A 27875-nucleotide genomic window follows, 5' to 3' on the forward strand; every position below is an offset into this window, starting at 1 on the left:
TATCCTTCAGCAAATTGAGATCTACTGTAGGGCAATCTATTGAAGGAGAGTGAGAGGAAAAGAGGGAGGGGGACTATTAGTATAAGTTATATATACAGTGATACCATGTCTTACAAACTTAATTGGTTCCGGGGTGAGGTTCTTAAGGTGAAACGTTTGTAAGATGAAACAATATTTCCCATAGGAATCAGTGGAAAAGCTATTAATGCGTGCAAGGCCAAAATTCGCCACTTTTGCCATCCGAAGCGCCCGTGAGGCTCCCCTCCATGGGAAACCCCACCTCCGGACTTCTGTGTTTTTGCGATGCTGCAGGGGAATCCCAGCAGGGGAATCCCAGCATCGCAAAAACGAGCGCTTTGCTGGCAACGGAAATCCGGAGGTGGGGTTTCCCAGCGAAGGGAGCATCAGTGAAATTGCAGCATCGCAAAAACACCGAAGTCCTCAAAACCCCACCTCCGGACCTCTGTGTTTTTGTGATGCTGCAATTTCACTGAGGTTCCCCTCGCTGGGAAGTCCCACCTCTGGACTTCCGTTGCCAGCGAAGTGCCCATTTTTGCGCTGCTGGGATTCTACTGCAGCATCACAAAAACACGGAAGTCTAGAGGTGGGGTTTCCCATGGAGGGGAGCTTCAGGGGAATCCCAGCAGCGCAAAAACAGGTGCTTCACTGGCAATGGAAGTCCGGAGGCGGGGCATCACAGCGGCAGTGGTGGGTTTGTAAGGTGAAAATAGTTTGTAAGAAGAGGCAAAAAAAATCTTAAACCCCGGGTTTGTATCTCGAAAAGTTTGTATGACGAGGCATTTGTAAGATGAGGTATCATTGTACATTCAAATGTCAAAATGACAGAAAGAGACAAGTGATTTACTTGAAAAAATACCCTCTATCATTTATTTTGGAGTAATCCTATATATTTTCCCTCTCCATCTGAAGATTAAGAGTTACTGGACTAAGTTAATCAGCCTTGAGAAAATAATATTAGATTTAGGACAATTCATTTAAGACCATGGAGGAAGACTATAGAATAAAACGAGATCTTATAGAATTGAAGTGCCTTGGCCATCATTTATTGTAACCGAATTCTTTGTTTAATATGTGGGTTGTAGAAAATAATATAGGCTTGGCTTTAAATACTGAAGCAGGTAGAAAGAACAGCAGGAATGATGGGAAGTGCTTGTTCCATTGCTTCTGCAGGGCACCAAATTAGGGAAAACTGGAATAAAATGTTGGATTGACACTTCATAATTCAAATTCCTATTTGCAATGAAATTCACAGGCAATCTTGGCACATCCATTTACTTCCAATTTATTGTGAAAAATAAAAGAAAAGAGCCCAATATGTGCTGATGCTGAAATTATATAAATATGGATATGATAAAGGAACTAATATATAAAACCAAAGTTCAGCTTGCTCTGACATTAATTATTAAATAATTAACACACTACTTTTAAAAATCTTTCTTCCTTAATATGCATTGCTCCTTCACAGCGATTAAATAAATATAAACAAGCAAACAGCAAATAAAAATATGTATTAAGAAATATTTATTCTAGACTTCATAGCAGATACAGTGATACCTTGTCTTACAAACTTAATTGGTTCCAGGACGAGGTTCTTAAGGTGAAAAGTTTGTAAGACGAAACAATGTTTCCCATAGGAATCAATGGAAAAGCGATTAATGCGTGCAAGCCCAAAACTCACCCCTTTTGCCAGCCAAAGCACCAATTTTTGCGCTGCTGGGATTCTCCTGAGACTCCCCTCCATGGGAAACCCCACCTCCAGACTTCCGTTGGCAGCAAAGTGCTCATTTTTGTGATGCTGGGATTCCCCTGCTGGGATTCCCCTGCAGCATCACAAAACATGGAAGTCCAGAGTGCTTCGCTGGCAACGGAAGTCTGGAGGCGGGGCATCTCAGCGGCGGTGGTGGGTTTGTAAGGTGAAAATAGTTTGTAAGAAGAGGCAAAAAAATCATAAACCCCGGGTTTGTATCTCGAAAAGTTTGTATGACGAGGCGTTTGTAAGACAAGGTATCACTGTATTTCAAGCTGCTTTTAAGTTTCAAACAGTAAAGTACAATAAAATGCTAAATACAGATACCAAAAAGAAAGAATCACACCTTCTATTAGCAGTACTTTAAAACCCAATTAGAAACAGCTGCATTTAATATGTAAGGTGTAATTAACTAAAATGAAGAATATTGTTTCTCTTTTTGTTTCTCTGCTAGACCTTTCTAATTTAGTTGAGCCCTTTCTCATTTCTCTACACATTTCCTAGCAATTCCACAACAACACCTTCCTTCTGGCTACAACATTGTCTTTGATAAAATTATTCATGCAAGAAACATTTCCTAAGGGCCCCAGAAATCTATCAGCAACACTCTTAGATACTGTTGTAGATGCTTACAGCAATCTGACAACTACCATGCTTCCCCCAAAATAAGACGGTCTTATATTTTTTTAAACCCTGAAATAAGCACTTGGCCTTATTGCCATGCACTCAAAACCCCAATTGGGCTTATTATCAGGGGATGTCTTATTTTGGGGGAAACAGGCTATGTTTCATGGGAAATTCGAACTTATTGTTCCCAAGTTTCCTGTTAAAGATCAAATCGGTCCAAAAGTTCTTAAAAACTGTGTGTTGCTAAACTATCAAATCTCACTGAAACAGTTTCACATTTCAAGGTCTCTTTGTCAAGACCAATTATCACATACAGTGATACCTCGTCTTACAAACGCCTCGTCATACAAACTTTTCGAGATACAAACCCGGGGTTTAAGATTTTTTTGCCTGTTCTTACAAACTATTTTCACCTTACAAACCCAGCACCGCCACTGGGTTGCCCCGCCTCCGGACTTCTGTTGCCAGCAAAGCACCCGTTTTGTGCTGCTGTGATTCCCCTGAGGCTCCCCTCCATGGGAAACCCCACCTCTGGACTTCTGTGTTTTTCTGATGCTGCAGGGGAATCCCAGCAGCACAAAAATGAGCGCTTCGCTGGCAACGGAAGTCCAGAGGTGGAGTTTCCCAGCAAGGGGAGCCTCAGTGAAATCGCAGCATCGCAAAAACACAGAGGTCCAGAGGTGGGAAACCCCACCTCCGGACTTCTGTTGCCAGCGAAGCGTTCATTTTTGAGATGCTGGGATTCCCCTGCAGCATCGCAAAAACACAGAAGCCCAGAAAAGGTGTTTACCATGTAGGGGAGCCTCAGGGGAATCCCAGCAGTGCAAAAATGGACACTTCGGCTGGCAAAAGGGGTGAATTTTGGGCTTGCACGCATTAATCGTTTTTCCATTGATTCCTATGGGAAACATTGTTTCGTCTTACAAACTTTTCACCTTAAGAACCTCGTCCTGGAACCAATTAAGTTTGTAAGACAAGGTATCACTGTACAAAATAAGACAGGGAATTATCCTTTAGACAGAGAAATAAAGAGACACACAGAAAAAATCCTGGTTGAGACTTACCCTGGTTTTGTATCATTTGTTACGCAATGATATGTGAAAGGTCCAAACATCTGGACTCCCAAAATTCCGTACAGAAGCAGAAAGAACAGAAGGAAAATGGAAACACTCCAAATTTGTTCACCTGAACGCCTAGGTTTTTTTAAAAAAGAAAGTGATACGCATTAAATCTAATATACAATGAGAAAAAAGTAGGACAAAGTTTTGAAGACTTCAGGTCCACCAGAAAAGGCTCTGAAGATGTAGATTAATCACCCATTTTATCAAAGTGATTGAACTTTGGTATTTTTTTGTTCTAGATATTGCATTGAATTCAGATGCTAGGAACTACACTGGACAGTAATAATTTGCATGCTGTCAGATATGTACTTCTCTAACCTATTTTTAAAATCTTATTTATGTATATATTAAAAAGTGTGCCCTAATAATTAATAGCGACATCTACTGTAAACTGAAATATTTATTGAAAACCCAGAGAACTGATGGTATACACCAGTATTTCCCAACCTTGGCAACTTGGAGACACCTGGACTTCAACTCCCAGAATTCCCCAGCCAGCATTTGCTGGCTGGGGAATTCTGGGAGTTGAAGTCCAAATGTCTTCAAGTTGCCAAGGTTGGGAAATACTGGTATACACTATGTTGAGAAACCAATCAGGCCTTTGGCAATTTTAAAAAATGTTTGGTTTTCAGAGGACAGAGTACTAACATAAGTCTGGAAATTCCCCAATCATTCACCCATATTGCAAAGATAAATAAAGTAAGCAAAGAGATACAGGTTAATAGGAAATAGGACATTGAATGCAAGTGATATATTATTCACGATATATTTGTTTTATACAGCTGTGCCTAAAAAGTTACCAAAGCTACACTTTAAAATCAAAGACAAAGAACAGACTTACTTTAAAATGTTGGTTATCCTGGTTCTTGGTAATTCAAAGCGGAAATAAATTCGGAATGCTCGAATCATGATAAGCGGTCGTGGGATCCTTAACATTCCCCAAGGAGACATTTGATCCACAATCTCAGCGATTTCAAAAACCTAGGAAGAAAAAGAATGCCTTTTTCTCTCAGATGTTTCCTAATCATGCCAGTCTTCTTCTGCTAGTTTTAAATGATTATTTCTGCAAAACACTATAATTTCCAGGAACAACATACTTCCATTGTTAACTTTCAGTGTTTTTGTTGGTGTTCAGTTGAGGATTTCCATGCTTCTTAAAAAATTGCCTTTGCAACTGATTATCCTGCAAACTGAAACATTGATGATCTCATTCAACAATATGAATGAACCTTGAACACATTGATCTAAAACAATCCCATGCTGGTTTACTGCAGTAGTCAAACGGAAGGTACAGTATGTCTTTGCTGATATACTGTGCTGAAATGATAGAACTGCTCTAGGCTAAACCGAAGAGGAAGAGTTCTATACGGAGAGCGAGCTATGTTAGGCTGCCAAAACAAGTAACGGTAACAAGCTCTAGTGCACACACCTACTAGTAAAATTCAATTTCTTTTTAAACACCAACAAGAGAACAAGTCATTTAAATCTGGAATGCAATATGTAATGTATAACACACCTCAGTGCTGATATCAATTATTCTAGTGGGAGCATTTCATCAGTTGTACATATTTATAGACAGATAAATCTTTTTTGAACCATGTAAGGTTTTATCTGAAAGCCTTATGCAGACCAATAGTAGAGCTTTTCTCTTTTAGTTTTGTGTAATTCAGATAGTGTCCAAGCAAGAGTACTCAAAAGTACACAATTTATCTAACTGGTACATCTCAAAATATTAGGTACTTCACACTGTACAGTTTTTTTTAAAGCATTACCTTTTAGTTTAATAGTAGCTTGATTGCCCAACTAATTTCACTCTAATATATTTCAGTAATGCAATGACAGGAGATGGGGGGTGGGAAAACAATGCTTTTCTCCAGAAAGACCCATGTGCAAAGCTTTGCAGCACTTCATATGCCGCACCAGTTGTGTTTCTCCTAAAACAAATGGCCCTTCAAATAGTCACTCATAAGAACATAAGAAGAGCCATGCTGAATCGGGCCAAAGCCCATCGAGTCCAGCATTCTGTGTCACTCAGTGGCCCAATTGTCCATGGGGATCTTGAGGAGAAAGAGAAGGTAAGACCCTCCCTTTCCCCTGACCCCCAACAAATGGTACTCAAGGGAATCCTGCCTGTCTCAACCAATATAGAGGCGGCACATGGACATACGTGGACACACTCATGGTGTGGGTACCTTGCAGCTTAATTACTATAGGACACTCTACATGGGGCTCTGCCCTTAAAGATCACCCAGAATCTTCAGCTGTTCCAGAATGCAGTGATGTGAACAGTGGTGAGCATGACTTGCTATAGACATGTAGGACTTCTGCTTTGGGAACCTTAGACTGTCTACAGTCGACCTCACCCCATTCCTAAGAGGTCTGTAAGGGGCATGTATAAGCACACCATTGTGCCTACCATCCCTGTTCTACTGTCCTATTGTCAAAATTTTCCTATACCTACTTTGCTTGTTTATGTTTATACCATACCTATTATCTTGTACATGTTTTGATAAATAAATAGATAGATAGATAGATAGATAGATGGATGGATGGATGGATGGATGGATGGATGGATGGATGGATGGATAGATAGATAGATAGATAGATAGATAGATAGATAGATAGATAGATAGATAGATAGATAGATAGATAGAACAAAAGTTCAAAGAAATTGCTCCTACTTTCCTCTCCAACCTGTTGTGACACATTGGGGGATTTGGCTGGATGTGACTGTGTATTATTTCATTAATAATGCTTCTTTGCAGTTGGATAATTAAACAATTTGACTGTTGTGAATCTTCCTCCATAAACATTGTGCAAGATTCCTTTTCTGAAACCATGGCTGAAAACTTAGGCTATATAGGATTTAACTTCAGTAGATTATCAAGAGCAATCAGCCACCTTGAAATTATAGGAATAGATTTAGTGATCCACTGAACATTGTACCAAATAAATTGAGAATGATCCAAAACAAGTAAAGAGAAAATTAGTGATAAACTGCAGAGGGTACTGCAATCTAATCTGAGTTATTTAACACTTTGCAAAATAAGTAGCATTCTAAATGAACTTGAAACAAGATGTGAAGACTTTGAGACAGAATTTTCTCCAGATGAATTTGCTCTTTTCATATTTGCTCCTATAATCTCTTGTGATGTGGAACAGAGTTTCTTTAGATACAAGAACATACTGGTGGAAAACAAAAGGAATTTTAAAAGTTTGATAATCTCAAAATGCAAATGGTCATCCAGTGCAATTTTCCTGTTACTGAAAACTAATCCAGAGATGTATTCTCAAAATTGTATTCTCAAAATGTTTATCTGATTGCTTCAATCATAGCACTTGAAGTGAAGAAAAACAAATCTTTTAATTCACATTTTTGTGTATGTGTTTATGTGTGTGTGCGCGCGCAAGCCCAGTTTTTCAAAAACTGAGTGCTAATTTTGGAAAAATTGGTCATATTTTTGTTTTACTTGTTCATATTTAAATAATTTTATGGCAATAAAATGCATATTTCTAAATTTTTAGGTCATAGAAAATTGTCATCCTAATCATAGAAACATAGAAACATAGAAGACTGATGGCAGAAAAAGACCTCATGGTCCATCTAGTCTGCCCTTATACTATTTCCTGTATTTTATCTTACAATGGATATATGTTTATCCCAGGCATGTTTAAATTCAGTTACTGTGGATTTACCAACCATGTCTGCTGGAAGTTTGTTCCAAGGATCTACTACTCTTTCAGTAAAATAATATTTTCTCACATTGCTTTTGATCTTTCCCCCAACTAACTTCAGATTGTGTCCCCTTGTTCTTGTGTTCACTTTCCTATTAAAAACACTTCCCTCATGAACCTTATTTAACCCTTTAACATATTTAAATGTTTCGATCATGTCCCCCCTTTTCCTTCTGTCCTCCAGACTATACAGATTGAGTTCATTAAGTCTTTCCTGATATATTTTATGCTTAAGACCTTCCACCATTCTTATAGCTCATTATCTATAAACCCTACATAGCCTAGGGCCTGTTTATTTGAGGGGCCACCAGTCTTTTATGGTATCTGCCCAGGTGAATCAATCATACAGGATTGGTGAACTCCAGGTTCCTTTGAGTAAGCAGTATCATCTACCAGGACTCCGGAAGTGTGCTTTCTGTGTAGGAGCACCTGCCCTCCAGAATTAGGTTCCTCCTACGCTCTGAATGTCCTAAGAACATAAGAAGAGCCATGCTGAATCAAGCCAAAGGCCATCGAATCAGGCATTCTGTGTCATACAGTGGCCCACCAGTTGTACATGGGGATCTTGAGCAGAAAGAGAAGGCAAAACTCTCCCTTTCCCTTGACCCCCAACAAAGAGAAACATCTTTCAGCTGTGGCGAGGGGGGCGTTTGCCCAGGTTCGCCTGGTGCGCCAGTTGCGGCCCTATTTGGACCAGGAGTCATTGCTCACAGTCACTCATGCCCTCATCACCTCGAGGCTCGACTACTGTAACGCTCTCTACATGGGGCTACCTTTGAAAAGTCTTCGGAAACTTCAGATCGTGCAGAATGCAGCTGCGAGAGCAATTATGTGCTTCTCTAAGTATGCCCATATTACTCCAACACTCCGCAGTCTGCATTGGCTGCCGATCAGTTTCCGGTCAAAATTCAAAGTGTTGGTTATGACCTATAAAGCCCTTCATGGCAGCGGACCAGAATATCTTCGGGACCGCCTCCTGCCGCACGAATCCCAGCGACCGGTTAGGTTCCACAGAGTCGGCCTTCTTTGGGTCCCGTCGACTAAACAATGCCGTCTGGCGGGACCCAGGGGAAGAGCCTTCTCTGTGGGGGGCCCGACCCTCTGGAACCAGCTCCCCCCGAGATTAGGATTGCCCCCACCCTCCCTGCCTTTCGTCAACTCCTTAAGACCCATCTCTGCCATCAGGCATGGGGGAACTGAAACATCTCCCCCTTGCCCATGTTGTTTTGCCATTTGATTGATTGACTGCGTGCCTGTTTTTTATATATATTGGGACTGTTTTATGAATTTATTAATTTTAAATTGTAATTAGATTGGTAGGCATTGGATTTGTTATTATGTACTGTTTTTTATTATTGTTGTGAGCCGCCCCGAGTTTGTGGAGAGGGGCAGCATATAAATCCAATAAATCTAATCTAATCTAATCTAGGTACACTCTGTGGCATTCAAATATAAGTTTCAGACACCCTTGAGTTTGCTAACAAAAAGGAGAGCCAATCAGAGGATTTTTAAATTAAACTCAATATTCAGTACTTGGGCAGAGACGCCCTTATTATAATGAAATATAATTACCTGTAAAACTAAGGACACCCACAAACAAAACACCATGAATCCATCAAATACACACCAGCGGTCCTTCACATAGGAGCTATCCCCCTACAGAAAAAAAATATTAAATTGGATCATATTGTGTATTCATTGTGTTATTTTGTAATCATAGTTAAACAAAAGTGATCAGATAGCATTGAAAACATTTCTCCAATGTGGTATCTTCAGGGGTGCAGCAACTATTAATTAAATGGCTCAAGAGGGCCATAAATTAGAGACTGCTGCAATAAATACATAAACATTTATATATAAATAAATATGCCAAACGGAGTAAAACAGATTCTCACAAGAATCATTTGCTTACAATGTGCATCTCAGAAAATATCCTCCTTTTGTTCCCTCATAGATGTTATTTACCTTGAGAGCTGTTGAACACACCCATGCAACAATTTGGCACAAATGTCAGTGCCAAATATTTAAAAGCTCCTCTTTTATCTCTGTACTATAGTGAATAGCTTAAGTTTGTAAGCAATGCATCTGGAATAAGAGAAGTGAATTAGATAAATTAAACACAGGAAAGACTATTTTCCCCCAATGTAACTCAACATACAAAGGGCTCTTAAATATAAGGAGCCGGGGTGGCGCAGCAGGTAGAGTGCTGTACTGCAGGCCACTGAAGCTGACTTGTAGATCTGAAGGTCAGCGGTTCAAATCTCATCACCGGCTCAAGGTTGACTCAGCCTTCCATCCTTACAAGGTGGGTAAAATGAGGACCCGGATTGTGGGGGCAATTGCCTTGCTCCGTTAAAAAAGTGCTATTGCTAACATGTTGTAAGCTGCCCTGAGTCTAAGGAGAAGGGCGGCATAAAAATTGAATAAAATAAATAAACTGTTTTTTGCTGTTTGTGGATATTTTTAAATATTTTTTTCTTGACTTGTTAACTTTTAGGTTCAACCTGGGACATTGGTAATGTATTAGTTACAAGCACTGTTTGCAGATGCATCTTGATCAAGAAAAGGCTCTAATGATTTGCAGCTGTAGCAAACAGGAAAAAAATGATATGCTATGGAATTCTTTCTCAGGCATGTCTTTGAATTTACCTTTAAGTACATTTAATTTAAGCTCATTCATACACTGCTCCACATATGATTAAAATGAGTAAAGCAATGGTATGCATAAGTATTATACTAACACCTATATTTGCTTTAAATAAGAATATATAAATTCAGCCCAAGCTTTTTAGCATATATTTAATTCAAAAGTAGACACAGTCAATAATTATTTCCGTACAGTATCATGTTTTACTGCATTCAATAGGATGCTAGAGACAGGTAAAGATTAATCCCCAACAGTATTATTATTATTATCCTAATATCTAATTACTGATATTGGAGATGGAAGCATTAGGATTGTTGTTGATTTTTTTTTAAAAAAAACCTCAATTGTTTCCTTCTTCCTAAAGCAGGGGTAGGCAAAGTTGGCTCTTCTATGACATGTAGACTTCAACTCCCAGAATTCCTGAGCTAGCATGATTGGCTCAGGAATTCTGGGAGTTGAAGTCCACATGTCATAGAAGAGCCAACTTTGCCTACCCCTGCCCTAAAGTGACAACTACTGTGAAATTACTGAGAAAAACATTGTAATCGTATTCACTGAGATGTGCAGAGACATAAAAATTATTCATCATTCTGTTAGCATGGGAGCATGAGTTTAGATGTTACTGGTGTCATCTGAGAGATTGTAAGAAGTATACAAATGTGTCCACATCAGAATTATTGAAGTCTACAAGGGCCCAAGTAATATACTTCAACTCTCACTGCTCCAATTTCTAGTATTTCAAGACAAGAATATCAGTCTTCTTTCTTATGAATGCCTTAATACATGAATGAGTTCTTTTCTAGGTTTTTTTAAAATCTCTTATATACTAAGGCCCATCATAATACAGCCTTTTCTTTTTTTGTATAGATGATGAATGACCTTTGCGATTACATCACAAGCAACTGTGTCCTCTTCGCCAATGATGTAAAACTCTTCAACACCACCGATAACACAACTACTCTCCAAAAAGACCTGAACTCTGTTTCTGAGTGGTCTAACACATGGCAACTCCAAATCACAACTAGCAAATGCTCTGTCCTACACATTGGGAAGAAGAATCTGAACTCCAGATACGAACTGAATAATCAAATTATCACAGATAACCCCCACTCGGTTAAAGACCTTGGTATACTAATAACAAAAGATTTAAGTGCCAAAGCCCACTGCAACAACATAGCCAAGAAGGCTTCAAGAGTTGTAAACCTAATCCTACGTAGCTTCTGCTCTGGCAATCTCACACTACTTACCAGAGCTTACAAAACTTTCGCCAGACCCATCCTCAAATACAGCTCATCCGTTTGGAACCCATATAGCATCTCAGATATTAACACTCTTGAAAATGTCCAAAGATACTTCATCAGAAGAGCCCTTCACTCCTCCACTCGAAACAGAATACCCTACGAGACTAGACTTTCAATCCTGGGCCTAAAAAGCCTAGAACTAAGACGCCTTAAACAAGATCTAAGTATTGCCGACAAGATCATATGCTGCAACGTCCTGCCTGTCGGCGACTACTTCAGCTTCAACCACAACAACACAAGAGCACACAACAGATTTAAACATAATATTAACCGCTCCAAACTTGACTTTAAAAAATATGACTTCAGTTACCGAGTTGTCGAAGCGAGGAACTCATTACCTGACTCCATAGTGTCCTCCCCAAATCCCCAACACTTTACCCTTAGATTATCTACAGTTGACCTATCCAGATTCCTAAGAGGTCAGTAAGGGGCGAGTACAAGTACACTAGAGTGCCTTCTGTCCCCTGTCCTATTGCTCTCCTATATCTCCTATTCCTTTCTTCTATTCCTATATCTCTTCTTCTATTCTTTCATTGATATGTTCTATTCCTATAACTTCTCTTCTATTCTTTCTTAGATATATTTTACTATGAGTATCTCCTCTATTACCTTCATCATGTATTTTACTATGTGTATACCCACTAAAACCCTCATTGTGTATTGGACAAAATCAATCAATCAATCAATCAATCAATAAAAACTTCAGCCACTGATCAAGTAAGCTGAGAAAATACAATGCTAAAGTAGAATGAAAATCAAGAGCTATATAATTCTTTCCAAGGGATGATGCTAGAGAAATGCAAGACAGGGTATTGTGTACTGAAAATTATCATTCATCAGAAGGATCTCTAGATTTCTTGACATACATCTGACATATCCTAAGATGATCTGGCCAGAGTAGAAAAATCTCTCACTTCTCTAGGGTTTTATACCTGAAATTTCTTCAGGGGGATGAAAATGTTCTATGTTCTGCTACTGTTCAATCTTGTAATTCCTAATTAGGCAGTTTGTTCTATATATTGATCTCAGATGCTATAAGGAAAAGAAATAAAGTGTTCTCCTTTATATTGTGATTTATTCTTCAACCTCCTCACACTTGGCTTTGCATAATAACAATGATGATAGTACCTTATTATTGTGTGCAGGGATGTTTGCAACATGCCTTGACTATTGTTCCATCGAGAATACAATTTTATCACTTTTTTATTTTGGGGTGCGTGTGTGTACATGTATGTGTGTGAGAGAGATAGCATATCCCTTTTTTCTGGTCATCTATTTCCAATGTCATTACTTATGGCAATTTCCTTATCACACGAAATACTAAGCATTGGACATATTCTAAGGCAGTGTTTCCCAACCTTGGCAACTTAAAGATATTTGGACTTCAATTCCCAGAATTCCCCAGCCAGCATTCACTGGCTGGGGACTTCTGGGAATTGAAGTCCAGATATCTTCAAGCTGCCAAGGTTGGGAAATACTGTTCTAAGGACCGATTGATTGACAAAATAAATGCTGGGCTCTTACCTTATATTTTACTGGAATTTATGCTGAATTTCTAATAGATCGATACATCACATTCTATTGTATGGATGCAACTTAACGCTACCCAAGAAAGGCACGGATCCTATTACAAATCTTAATTATAGTTCTATTTCATAAATCAATAGGAATGTTGTCCTTGCCAATAAATTATTATTATTTATTTCAATTGTTGTATATTCAACTCAGGCTGGATTTATGTAAGACAATTCAGAGGTAGACAACACTAAATTTGTTGTAGTTGTTTAATAAAAACCAGCAACCACAATACAGTATATTTAGATGCAGGAAAGGCTTTTGATAGGGGTTTGGTGTTTTTTTTTATGTTTCTGAAATGAATATAATAATAATAATAATAATAATAATAATAATAATAATAATAATTATTATTATTATTATTATTATTATTATTATTATTATTATTATTATTATTTATTAGATTTGTATGAAAAAGAGTCAATTTGCTCCAGAGGCTAAGGCTCCAGGCTAGAAAGTGGAAAATCATGAGTTCAAGTCCCACTTTGCCATGAAAGCTAACTGATGGGGGACTTTGGGCCAGTCCCTTTTTTTTCAGCCCAACTAATGTTACAAGGTGATTGTAGGGAAAATAGGAGATGGACGGTATTTTGGATTTGTTTGCCACCTTGAATTGTGAAAATAATGAAGTTAGTACAGTGATACCTTGTCTTACAAACTTAATTGGTTCTGGGACGAGGTTCTTAAGGTGAAAAGTTTGTAAGACGAAACAATGTTTCCCATGGGAATCAATGGAAAAGCGATTAATGCGTGCAAGCCCCTTTTGCCAGCTGAGGCGCCCGTTTTTGCGCTGCTAGGATTCCCCTGAGGCTCCCCTCCATGGGAAACCCCACCTCTGGACTTCTGTGTTGTTTCGATGCTGCAGGGGAATCCCAGCAGGGGAATCCCACCATCGCAAAAAAGAGCACTTCGCTGGCAACGGAAGTCCGGAGGTGGGGTTTCACAGTTCTACCTTATATTTAAATAGATTGTCCATATATCATTAGTACTGTATATAGATAAATACATTTTCACAGCCTCCAACTTTCTGGATATACATATTTTATTTAATTCCTTACTTCATAACTGATTAACAATAGCAATATAGCAATAAACAATATTTCTTCCTAAAATATGTGTCATAATAAACATCGAGAATGTCTTGTTTCTATATTTAATCTGTTTCTATAAATACAAGGTTATAGATTTCGGTTGTTGGATTGTTGTGCTGAAGGTTTTTAACTGGGGTTTTATAGTTTTAGACTGTTTATATTTGACTTCTTTTTATTGTATCTGAATCATTTTATGTCATTGTAAGCTGCACTGGGTGGCATAGAAGTTGAATTAAATAAATAAATAAAATAAAATAAATTATATTTTTTTTAAAAAACATTCAAGGAAATTGGCAAGGGTAGAGCAGAGTGTAAGATTATGTGAACGATATGCTACAATTTAATGTTATTAATCTATGTTATTAAGCCATTGTCCCCATGATACAATTATAAATTTTCATCACTATGCTGGACACAAGCATACAATTTGAATGATTTATATGATGTAATAATAAAATCATCATCATTTCCCTCCCTTTAATTTTTCTATGATCCATTGGAAGGATGATTTATTGCTTAACGACTGTTATCCAGAGGAAATGTTTCCTCATGTTTCTTCTAAAACTCATTTAATTTCTTGCTCTGTTCTTTGTTTCAACTACAAACAAACTCCCCCCCCCGTCTTTTTTCTTTTTTTCTAGCATATTCCTTCAAGTTCAGGATCTGCTTTTTCAGTTCCGTTGGTTGCGACAGAAATTGACCCATCGGCTGGTCACTTGAGCCTGGAATTGTAGGCTGAGAGAGAATTATTGTGCCAAAGGCACCCAAGTAGCTTTCATGGCTATGGCAGAACTCAAATTCATAATTGTTAGTATATAGAACTTGAAGTAATATTGCAAGTACAGCAGAAATGCTGTAATTACTGTAATGTAAAGATAATGCTGAGTCATGGTGGTTTAGCAGAATGATGCAATATGTTCTACGACCTGGTTGGTCAGTACATGTATATATGCCCTCATCACCTCGAGGTTCGACTACTGTAATGCTCTCTACATGGGGCTACCTTTGAAAAGTGTTCGGAAACTTCAGATCGTGCAAAATGCAGCTGCGAGAGCAATCATGGGCTTCCCAAGGTATGCCCATGTTACACCAACACTCCGAAGTCTGCATTGGTTGCCGATCAATTTCTGGTCACAATTCAAAGTGTTGGTTATGACCTATAAAGCCCTTCATGGCATCGGACCAGAATATCTCCGGGACCGCCTTCTGCCGCACGAATCCCAGCGACCGGTTAGGTCCCACAGAGTTGTCCTTCTCCGGGTCCCGTCGACTAAACAATGTCATTTGGTGGGACCCAGGAGCAGAACCTTCTCTGTGGCGGCCCCGACCCTCTGGAACCAGCTCCCCCCGGATATCAGAGTTGCCCCCACCCACCTTGCCTTTCGCAAGCTCCTTAAAACCCACCTCTGTTGTCAGGCATGGGGGAATTGAAATTTTTTCCCTTCCCCCTAGGCTTATAGAATTTATACATGGTATGCTTGTTTGTATGATTGGTCTTTTAAATTGGGGGTTTTTTAGATTATTTTTTAATATTAGATTTGTTACATTGTTTACTTCGTTGTTGTTAGCCGCCCCGAGTCTTCGGAGAGGGGCGGCATACAAATCTAATAAATAAAATAAATAAATAAATTATACACCTTTTGTGTGGATGTGGTTTAGTGTGGCCTGGTCCAGTGTGGTTTGGTAGTATTATGTGGTTTGCTGTGATCAAGGTTAGTTGGTGTTTAGTATAGTGATTTGTTCTGTAATATAGTATAGAGTGAATAGTTCATTTTGATACTACTACTGAAGAAGTAAAGAATCTTCTGAAGAAACTCCTGCTGTAGTGTCTTTATTAAGAAACCTTTCTAGTGGCTGGTGTCCTCGACATTTCTAACATTTCTGACACAATTCAAAATAACTCTGACAATAATCTCCAGATTTCTAGCTTGGTGCCTTAACAACAAAGCCAAACTGGCTCTCTAAAGTGAAAAGCCTCTACACTGGCTCTCTTTAAAGGGCCTTGCTTCTTCTTCTTAGATAACACAGTCTTTATATGCAATATTTATTAACTACTATAACATCTCTCCTTAGTTTCTCCCATGCAAATAAAATGTACCTAACACTTTAAACCTTTTTTCACATGTTTTGTTTCCAGAGCCCCATTATCTGGGTAACTCTTACTCTGATATTTCTCCAGCTTTTTTCCCATAGAAACATAGAAGACTGACGGCAGAAAAAGACCTCATTTTCTTGTGGGTGATTCGACCGTTAGAGGTGTTGATTTGGGACACATTTTCTTGTGGGTGATTCGACCGTTAGAGGTGTTGATTTGGGACAGAGCAAGGATGTGGTTAAGGTGCTGAGGTGTCTCCCAGGGGCCACTGCCAGCAGGGACAGGAGGCGGATTACAAACATTGTTAAGACTGTGAGTAAAGGTAATAACATTGATGTGGTGGTGCATCTTGGCACAAATGATTTGTCCCAGAGAAATGTTAATGTAGTAAAAAGAGATTTTCAATGTCTAAGTGTGGAGCTGGGTAAAATAACTGATTCAGTGACTTTCTCAGAGGTGTTACCGGTTTGTGGCCAAGAGGATAAAACAACGTGTATCAGAGAGTTTAATGTGTGGTTAAGGCAGTGGTGTAAAGCTGAAGGTTTTGGCTATGTAAGTCATGATGTCAGTAGGTGGTCTAATAGGGAGTTGTTTAAGAGGGATGGTTTGCATCCATCATACAGAGGTACCCAGGTGCTCGGTGAGGAATTCAGAACTTTTTTGGACAGGCATTTAAACTAGGTAAAGGGGACAGAGATGTAACTGATGTGGGTGATTTCTGTCCCCGACCAATGAGGATAAAGCAGTTTTTGGAAGCTTATGAAAAGGGAGCTGCAAATAATATAGATGTAGTTGTTGATGATAAGGGGCAAACTAATAACGAAAATAATGTTCTTCGGGTAATGTGCACAAATGCTCGAAGCTTGAGCAACAAGCTCTGTGAATTAATGGCCATAATATCTAGAGATAATTTGGACCTGGTTGCCATAACTGAGACATGGTTTAAGGATTCTAATGAATGGGAAATATCCATACCAGGATATACACTGTATAGGAAGGATAGAATAGAGAGAAGGGGAGGTGGAGTAGCCATTTATATTAAAGAAAGTCTAAAAACAACACTAATTCAAAATACGTGTCAAGATCTAGAGACTCTCTGGATTTGCATGCAAAATAAAGAAGGTTCTGTCATTAGAATTGGGGTGATCTATAGGCCTCCAGGGCAATCCGAGGAATATGACAACAAGATGGTGGATGAAATTACCCAAATGGCAGTAAAGGGAGATATTGTGGTTATGGGTGATTTCAACATGCCTGATGTTGACTGAAATATCCCCAGTGCCCTTACATGCAAAAGTAAGAATATAGTAGAGGCCTTTACAGGAGCAGCTCTGGCACAGCTGGTTAAGACACCAACTAGAGGGGAGAATATTCTAGATTTAGTTTTTACGAATGGGAATTGGGTTTCAGATGTCAAGGTGGGAGAAAATTTAGGTTGCAGTGACCATCTATGTTTGTGGTTTGATGTAAAAACTCATTGTGAGCAATCCTATAATGCAACCAAAGTATTGGATTTCAGAAAAACAAATTTTAATGCAATGGGAGAATATTTAGATAACGAATTAAAGGGGAGGGATAAAATGGCAGGAGCGAGCATCCAGTGGACTGTATTAAAAAAGGCCATCTTAAAAGCCACTGGACTGTATGTAAGACAAATAACTAAAGGTAAAAGGAAGAAGAAACCGCTATGGTTTAGCAATGATGTAAGGGCTATAGTCAATGAAAAAAAGGCTGCCTATAGGAGGTATAAAGAGTCTGGAAGTATAGCTGATAGGGAGGTATATAAAATGAGACAGAAGGAGGCGAAACAGATAATATATGCTGCTAAAGCCTCAAAAGAGGAAGAAATTGCCAAATCTGTAAAGAAGGGGGATAAAACCTTCTTCAGATATATTAATGATAAGAAGAAGAAAAACTGCGGCATCACGAAGCTTAGTACCGGGAATAATACATGCATTAATGGGAATAAGGAGATCGCTGACCATTTCAATAGCTACTTCTGTTCAGTTTTCTCAAAAGACACCTTACAAAATAATACTATAGAGGGATATAGCATTGCTTCCAGCTGTACGGATTCAGCTCCAGTGATCTTAGAAGCCGATGTCTTAGAAGAACTTGAACGATTAAAGATAAATAAGGCAATGGGTCCAGATGGCATCCACCCCAGAGTTCTTAAAGAACTCAGATCTGTCCTTGCTACCCCCCTGACTGATTTGTTTAACCAATCCTTGTTAACAGGAGAAGTTCCTGAGGATTGGAGAATGGCCAGTGTTGTGCCTATTCACAAGAAGGGCAGTAGAGAAGAAGCTGGTAACTACAGGCCAGTTAGCTTGACATCAGTTGTAGTTAAAATGATGGAGACTCTACTCAAAAAGAGGATAAATCAGCACCTAAAAAACAATAACTTATTAGACCCAAATCAGCATGGCTTTACTGAAGGCAAATCATGTCAGACTAATCTCATTGATTTCTTTGACTATGTCACAAAGGTGTTGGATGAAGGTGGTGCCGTGGATATTGCCTACCTGGACTTCAGCAAAGCCTTTGATACGGTTCCACATAAAGAGCTGATAGATAAATTAGTGAAGATTGGACTTAATCCCTGGATAGTTCAATGGATTTGCAGCTGGCTGAAGCATAGACATCAGAGAGTTATTGTTAATGGCGAGTATTCTGAGCAGAGTCAGGTTACAAGCGGTGTGCCACAAGGATCTGTTCTGGGTCCTATTCTTTTTAATATATTTGTGAGTGACATAGGGGAAGGTTTGGTAGGGAAGGTTTGCCTATTTGCCGATGACTCTAAAGTGTGCAATAGGGTTGATATTCCTGGAGGCGTCTGTAATATGGTAAATGATTTAGCTTTACTAGATAAATGGTCTAAGCAATGGAAACTGCAGTTTAATGTTTCCAAATGTAAAATAATGCACTTGGGGAAAAGGAATCCTCAATCTGAGTATTGTATTGGCAGTTCAGTGTTGGCAAATACTTCAAAAGAAAAGGATTTAGGGGTAGTGATTTCTGACAGTCTCAAAATGGGTGAACAGTGCAGTCAGGCGGTAGGGAAAGCAAGTAGGATGCTTGGCTGCATAGCTAGAGGTATAACAAGCAGGAAGAGGGAGATTATGATCCCACTATATAGAATGATGGTGAGACCACATTTGGAATACTGTGTTCAGTTCTGGAGACCTCACCTACAAAAAGATATTGACAAAATTGAACGGGTCCAAAGACGGGCTACAAGAATGGTGGAAGGTCTTAAGCATAAAACGTATCAGGAAAGACTTAATGAACTCAATCTGTATAGTCTGGAGGACAGAAGGAAAAGGGGGGACATGATCGAAACATTTAAATATATTAAAGGGTTAAATAAGGTCCAGGAGGGAAGTGTTTTTAATAGGAAAGTGAACACAAGAACAAGGGGACACAATCTGAAGTTAGTTGGGGGAAAGATCAAAAGCAACATGAGAAAATATTATTTTACTGAAAGAGTAGTAGATCCTTGGAACAAACTTCCAGCAGATGTGGTAGATAAATCCACAGTAACTGAATTTAAACATGCCTGGGATAAACATATATCCATCCTAAGATAAAATACAGAAAATAGTATAAGGGCAGACTAGATGGACCATGAGGTCTTTTTCTGCCGTCAGACTTCTATGTTTCTATGTTTCTATGTTTCATGGTCCATCTAGTCTGCCCTTATACTATTTTCTGTATTTTATCTTAGGATAGAAACATAGAAACACAGAAGACTGACGGCAGAAAAAGACCTCATGGTCCATCTAGTCTGCCCTTATACTATTTTCTGTATTTTATCTTACAATGGATATATGTTTATCCCAGGCCTACCAAACCTTCCCCTATGTCACTCACAAACATATTAAAAAGAATAGGACCCAGAACAGACCCTTGTGGCACACCGCTTGTAACCTGTCTCTGCTCAGAATACTCGCCATTAACAATAACTCTCTGATGTCTATGCTTCAGCCAGCTTGAAATCCACTGAACTATCCAGGGATTAAGTCCAATCTTCACTAATTTATCTATCAGCTCTTTATGTGGAACCGTATCAAAGGCTTTGCTGAAGTCCAGATAGGCAATATCCATGGCACCACCTTGATCCAACACCTTTGTGACATAGTGAAAGAACTCAATGAGATTAGTCTGACACGATTTGCCTTCAGTAAAGCCATGCTGATTTGGGTCCAATAAGTTATTGTTTTTTAGATGCTGATTTATCCTCTTTTTGAGTAGAGTCTCCATCGTTTTAACTACAACTGATGTCAAGCTAACTGGCCTGTAGTTACCAGCTTCTTCTCTACTGCCCTTCTTGTGGATAGGCACAACACTGGCCATTCTCCAATCCTCAGGGACATCTCCTGTTAATAGGGATTGGTTAAACAAATCAGTCAGGGGGGTAGCAATGACAGATCTGAGTTCTTTAAGAACTCTGGGGTGGATGCCATCTGGACCCATTGCCTTATTTATCTTTAATCTTTCAAGTTCTTCTAAGACATCGGCTTCTAAGATCACTGGAGCTGAATCCGTACAGCTGGAAGCAATGCTATATCCCTCTATAGTTTTATTTTGTAAGGTGTCTTTTGAGAAAACTGAACAGAAGTAGCTATTGAAATGGTCAGCGATCTCCTTATTCCCATTAATGCATGTATTATTCCCGGTACTAAGCTTTGTGATGCTGCAGTTTTTCTTCTTCCTATCACTAATATATCTGAAGAAGGTTTTATCCCCCTTCTTTACAGATTTTGCTATTTCTTCCTCTTTTGAGGCTTTAGCAGCATATATTATCTGTTTCGCCTCCTTCTGTCTCATTTTATACACCTCTCTATCAGCTATACTTCCAGACTCTTTATACCTCCTATAGGCAGCCTTTTTTTCATTGACTATAGCCCTTACATCATTGCTAAACCATAGCGGTTTCTTCTTCCTTTTACCTTTAGTTACTTGCTTTACATAAAGTCTTGTGGCTTTTAAGATGGACTTTTTTAATACAGTCCACTGGGTGCTCGCTCCTGCCAATTTATTCCTCCCCTTTAATTCATTATTTAAATATTCCCCCATTGCATTAAAATTTGTTTTTCTGAAATCCAATACTTTGGTTGCAGTATAGGATTGCTCACAATCAGTTTTTACATCAAACCACAAACATAGATGGTCACTGCAACCTAAATTTTCTCCCACCTTGACCTCTGAAACCCAATTCCCATTTGTAAAAACTAAATCTAGAATATTCTCCCCTCTAGTTGGTGTCTTAACTAGCTGTGCCAGAGCTGCTCCTGTAAAGGCCTCTACTATATTCTTACTTTTGCATGTAAGGGCACTGGGGATATTCCAGTCAACATCAGGCATGTTGAAATCACCCATAACCACAATATCTCCCTTTACTGCCATTAGGGTAATCTCATCCACCATCTTGTTGTCATGTTCCTCAGATTGCCCTGGAGGCCTATAGATCACCCCAATTCTAATGACAGAACCGTCTTTATTTTGTATGCAAATCCAGAGGGTCTCAAGATCTTTACATGTATTTTGAATTAGTATTGTTTTTAGACTTTCTTTAACATAAATGGCTACTCCACCTCCCCTTCTCTCTATTCTATCCTTCCTATACAGTGTATATCCTGGTATGGATATTTCCCATTCATTAGAATCCTTAAACCATGTCTCAGTTATGGCAACCAGATCCAAATTATCTCTAGATATTATGGCCATTAACTCACAAGAGCTTGTTGCTCAAGCTTCGAGCATTCGTGTACATTACCCGAAGAACATTATTTTCATTATTAGTTTGCCCCTTATCATCAACAACTACATCTATTTTATTTACAGCTCCCTTTTCATAAGCTTCCAGAAACTGATTTATCCTCATTGGTCGGGGACAGAAATCCTCCACATCTGGTACATCTCTGTCCCCTTTACCTAGTTTAAATGCCTGTCCAAAAAAGTTCTGAATTCCTCACCGAGCACCTGGGTACCTCTGTATGATGGATGCAAACCATCCCTCTTAAACAACTCCCTATTAGACCACCTACTGACATCATGACTTACATATATGGATATATGTTTATCCCAGGCATGTTTAAATTCAGTTACTGTGGATTTATCTACCATGTCTGCTGGAAGTTTGTTCTAAGCATCTACTACTCTTTCAGTAAAATAATATTTTCTCATGTTGCCTTTGATCTTTCCCCCAACTAACTTCAGATCATGTCCCCTTGTTCTTGTGTTCACTTTCCTATTAAAAACACTTCCCTCCTGGACCTTATTTAACCCTTTAATATATTTAAATGTTTCGATCATGTCCCCCCTTTTCCTTCTGTCCTCCAGACTATACAGATTGAGTTCATTAAGTCTTTCCTGATACGTTTTATGCTTAAGACCCATGCTATTTTTAAATGCATGGATGCCCCAAGCTGGGTACAAAGCAGAAAGCGTGGTTTATGCAGAGTAGAAGATAATACAATGATCACTTGCTATATTGAGCCGGGGTGGCGCAGCAGGTAGAGTGCTGTACTGCAGGCCACTGAAGCTGACTTGTAGATCTGAAGGTCAGCGGTTCAAATCTCATCACCGGCTCAAGGTTGACTCAGCCTTCCATCCTTTCGAGGTGGGTAAAATGAGGACCCGGATTGTGGGGGCAATAGCCTTGCTCTGTTAAAAAAGTGCTATTGCTAACATGTTATAAGCCGCCCTGAGTCTAAGGAGAAGGGCGGCATAAAAATCGAATAAATAAACAAGTAAGTAAGTAAGTAAGTAAGTAAGTAAGTAAGTAAGTAAGTAAGTAAGTAAGTAAGTAAGTAAGTAAGTAAGTAAGTAAGTAAGTAAATATTCCAGATGAAGTGCTTCAATTAATGCCTATCAAAATTGCACTGGCATTATTAGTTTGATGTTCTTGTTCAATAAGCAGTGAGATCCTTCATAGGCATTGCCATAAAGTCAAACCCTGCAATAAAATATATTGTATTTATAGATACGGGATCTTATACTAAACATCACTGAACATCATTTCCTGGACTCTCTCAAACATTGATTTTTTTTTTTGCTTTGTCCACTAACATATTTTCTTCCAAGCTTGATAAAAATTCATTTCATTTCATCCATATGGTTTAGAGCAGTGTTTTTCAACCAGTGTCCCGTGGCACACTAATGTGCCGTGAGACATGGTCTGGTGTGCCGTGGGGAAATTAAACATAGGTCCCCAAACTATGGCCTACGTGCCGGGTATGGCCCGTGGAGGCCATTTATCCGGCCTGCCGCCAGCCGCCTCCATCCAAACATAAACATTCCCCTCACAATCCCTCCAGCTATCAGCGACAGGAAGAGTGGAGGCACAGGGAACGCTCACTGACCAATCACCTTCTAGGATTCATCCCAACCACCAACGATTAACCAATAGCAGGCCGCCTCTCATCCACACTCAGGAAGGTTCCCGCTCGGGCTCCCGTGCACTTATCATTGTGTGGCCGCGGCGAGTAGTTGAAGCTGTTACTCCTCCCCAGGGTCCCGATTTCTAATCCTGGTCAGGACTGGAGGTAAATGTTGCTACCACTAGATGAAGCCTCAGCCTCAGCTTGTTATGTTTGTTTGTTTATTTATTTATTTATTGTTAGAGTTGAAAGGGACCATGAAGGCCATCGAGTTCAACCCCCTGCCCAAGCAGGAACCCTATAGTACACCAGTCAAGTGGCAGTTCAATCTTCTCTTAAAAATGTCCAGAGTGTTGGAGTTCACAAGGTCCGCTGGTAGGTTGTTCCATTGGTTGATCGCTCTGACCGTCAGGAAGTTCCTCCTTATCTCCATGTTGAATCTTTCCTTGGTCAGCTTCCAGCCGTTGTTCCTCGTCCGGCCCTCTGGTGCCCTGAAGAATAAAGTGATCCCCTCCTCTCTGTGACAACCCCTCGTATACTTGTAGACTGCTATCATGTCCGCTCTGGCCCTCCTTTTCTCCAGGCTATCCATGCCCAGTTCCCTCAGTCTCTCTTCGTGAGTACTGTGTACTGTGTTAGAGTGTCATTTTGGTAGGTGGTGTGCCCCAGGATTTTGTAAATGTAAAAAATGTGCCGCGGTTCAAAAAAGGTTGAAAATCACTGGTTTAGAACACTATCATCCATAACTGTAGTCTACCAAAACATCAAAAATATGAACTTTGTATGCATGAGTAAAGCAACAGAATGGTAGTATAAGCATAGACATGATTTGCAAAAGTGCATTGCTGATATTATTGCCCTTTTTAGATTATAATTATCCTACAGCGGGATAAGGAAGAATTGTAAGCAGCAGCTACCTTTTCTGAATTATTTGGCTTACCCACAATACATGGGAATGTATTCCCATGTCCCATCCCAACCCCTCTGTAACACTGGTATTTTACTTGCGCAGAAATGTTGTTGGTTTGCTGGAGATCGCATTAAAAATGATTTGCAGAAAACGACGTTTAGAACTTAATAGCTTGCAGTGACAAAATATACACACTGTAGCATCTGTTGTGAAAGACAAACTTATGTTTAAATATCCCGATTGCCTCAGCATAAACACCAGAGAGATGATGGTACAGAAACCCATCATTTAAATATGAATGTGCTATTCACAATCAATGGCATGTTCTGTTCAGAGCAGCACTAGATGTCAGCAAAGAGGTGCAGAAATCTCACCCTCTAGTGTTCTGGACCTCTGCAGTATGGTTAGTGATGGTCCTATATCTGCCCTGCTATTGAAATCTGATGATCCCAATTAACTAATTCTGTGCAATAAACAGTGCCTCTGATAAGTAGTGTGTCTAATGTTTTGCATGTACTGAAAGATGCAGCCTCCAGTTCCTTCCACTGAAGCTGAATAGGCAACGATACAATGAGCAGGAGGCTAAGGCACGTGCTCTGTTCTTGATCTAGGCACATTAATTGAAATTTCTGAAGTGAGCATCTGTGCATTTATTTATATACATGAGGGCTTTTTTCAGTTATCCGTAAATACTTACAGCTCGCCATGTTACATCCCTCCCATATGCAAATTTCTTATACATACTTCGAATATTGCTAAAAGAGCAGATACTAAAACTGTGGTTCCAGAGCTATTCTTTCTGTTATGGGGAGAGCTTTGAGGAAAATTAATTTTTGATATTATGACTGTAACCTGTTGCTTGTATCCTAAAATTTTTATTAATATTGATTGTTTCTTCCTTGCTTATTCGACCCCTATGACAATCATTAAGTGTTGTACCTCATGATTCTTGACAAACGTATCTTTTTCTTTTATGTACGCTGAGAGCATATGCACCAAGACAAATTCCTTGTGTCCAATCACACTTGACCAATAAAGAATTATGTTCTATTCTATTCTATTCTGTTCTCTTCTGTTCTGTTCTCTTCTCTTCTATTTTTGTAATTTCATAGAAATATTCCTTGGAAATGTTTTAAATAGAATATGTTCTACTAACTTATTTAATATCTGACATTGTTAGCAGGAGGATGGAAGGGAAAAATACCCAGATACTTGATGGATGTTTTTCCTCCGTACCAGGAAGTAGGCCAACAACTACAATGTCAAAGCCAAGTGACTCACTATTTAACCAGATAATACAACAGCTCCAATCATGGATTTTATTTAACATTATAAGATGTGACTCTTTAAACCCTTTGTCTAATTAATATCAATGGACCCATGGATAAGTTGAATGGCAGGTTCACACATCATGCTGGGACCTAATTTATTGGCTTTGGCTTAGTTTGGCAATCTTTTCTCTAACTAATAAGAGGAATGAGAAACAAAACAAAGCAAGCGATTAGATTGTTATGTCTTCTTTAATAATCCCAGCGACCGATTAGGTCCCACAGAGTGGGCCTTCTCTGGGTCCCGTCAACTAAACAATGTCGGTTGGTGGGTCCCAGGGGAAGAGCCTTCTCTGTGGTGGCCCCGACTCTCTGGAACCAGCTCCACCCCCAGAGATTAGAACTGCCCCTACCCTCCTTGCCTTTTGTAAACTCCTCAAAACCCACCTTTGTCATCAGGCATGGGGGAACGGAGATATCTCCCCCGGGCCTATATAATTTATGTATGGTATGTTTGTATGTATGTCTGCTTAACAATGGGGTTTTTAAAATACCTTAAATTGTAAATTATTAGATTTGTCATGAACTGTTATATTGTGTTGTGAGCCACCCCAAGTCTACGGAGAGGGGCGGCATACAAATCTAATAAATAAATAAATAAATAAATGAATGAATGAATGAATGAATGAATGAATGAATGAATGAATGAATGAATGAATGAATGAATAAATAAATAAATAAACAAACAAACAAATAAATAAATTGAGATGGAAATGCAGTTGCTTCCTTTTCCCTTTTGTGCAAGCAAGCAGAAGCTTCAATGACTATAGTTTGACATTCCATCAAAACAAGTAAACTATAGTTAGTGGCTCTGAAATAGCCATTATAATATTATAATGACCCAGAAATCTTAATGATTGGTTACACATATTAGAGCCATTTAGTACACATATAGCAATAGACCACAAAGCTGGATTCAGACTACTCTAAGCCAAACCAGGGAAGTCATCTGATGGTTCAGCATAGGGCATAAGATAATGGTTTGAAATCGGTTTAATATTTATAATATTTCCTGCAAATTAGACAAATGGTTGTCCAATCTCTTCTTAAAAACCTGCAGTGTTGGAGCACCCACAAATTCTCAAGGCAAGTTGTTCCACTGATTAATTGTTCTAATGGTCAAGAAATTTCTCCTTAGTTCTAGGTTGGTTCTTTCCTTGATTAGTTTCCATTCGTTGCTTCATATCCTGATTTCAGGTGCTTTGGAAAATAGGTTGACTCCTGCTGCCTCATCTTTGTGGATATTGGAACACTTCTGCTATCGTGTTAGCCCTAGTTCTTCATTTCACTAGGCTAGCCTAGATATACCACATTCCTGCAACCATTCCTTGTATGTTTTAGTCTTTGGTCTTCTATCATTTTTATTGCTCTCTTTCTAGTCTAAATACCCTTTTATATTGTGATGACTAAAACGGGATGCAATATGCCAAGTGTGGTCTTATGAAGGAATTATAAAATGATATTAACACTTTACATGATTTTAATTCTATCCCTCTCTTAGTACAGCCTAGGATTGTGTTGGCTTTTTTGGCAGTTGCAGCACACTGCTGGCTCATATTTAAGTAAATGTCTACTAGGACTCCAAGATCTCTCTCACATGTACTACTATTACCCAAGTGTCACCTATGCATTTGTTTTTTCTTGCATATCTGCAGAACTTTTTTCACCATTCAATTTCATTTTGTTAGATAGAACCCAGTGTTTAAGTCCATCAAGGTCCTTTTGATACATTATGTATAAGCTTGCCCCTCAAATGATTGCTAATAGTTATTGCCGTTGGGAGATAGTTTTATATTTGTTTTATTAATGGTATTTTTATTGATCAATAACCATAACAAAGTTCTGTTTGTATAAGTAAATATCAGGGTTTTTTTAAAGTAAAGTGTGCTTCTTCTAACCATTGTGGCTATAGCCAAATGAAATAAAATATATTTAACATCAATATAAATTCTCTACTAACCTAGAAGGTACGACAAATAGAAGAAGCCCATGGTATTTCGAACACGATGATTTCCAGATGCCATCACTGGAATATCCTCTCACCTTATTGTTTTTTTGTTTCTGTTTTACTTCTGCATTCTTTAGGCAAGTTCTCTCTCCGGCTTCTTTGTGAGTTTATTTATAATTCTATATCTGTCAGCAATCACAGAGTTCAATCCTATTAACTCAACTTTAATCTCACTTCTTAAATACTTTACTACTCTCATTTCCTACTTCTCACCGCTTAATAACAACGACAAGTCATTAACTTCAAGGTCTGCTATTGAAGCAGACAATCTCTTTTCCTACCCC

General features: G+C 38.9%; 1 protein-coding gene across 1 annotated transcript in view; it reads right to left on the reverse strand.

Annotated features, from left to right (window-relative positions):
* NALCN (sodium leak channel, non-selective) overlaps positions 1 to 27875 on the reverse strand; it is a 309533-nt gene that overhangs the window by 223789 nt on the left and 57869 nt on the right. The window contains exons 4-6 of the mRNA XM_070751235.1: positions 8824 to 8907; positions 4358 to 4497; positions 3460 to 3588 (exon numbers count right to left, since the gene is read on the reverse strand). Coding sequence (XP_070607336.1) covers positions 3460 to 3588; positions 4358 to 4497; positions 8824 to 8907 — 353 coding nt within the window. The remainder of the gene's footprint in view (positions 1 to 3459; positions 3589 to 4357; positions 4498 to 8823; positions 8908 to 27875) is intronic.

This window comes from Erythrolamprus reginae, chromosome 4 (genome assembly GCF_031021105.1).
Source record: "Erythrolamprus reginae isolate rEryReg1 chromosome 4, rEryReg1.hap1, whole genome shotgun sequence".
In the NCBI taxonomy this organism is placed as follows: domain Eukaryota; kingdom Metazoa; phylum Chordata; class Lepidosauria; order Squamata; family Dipsadidae; genus Erythrolamprus; species Erythrolamprus reginae.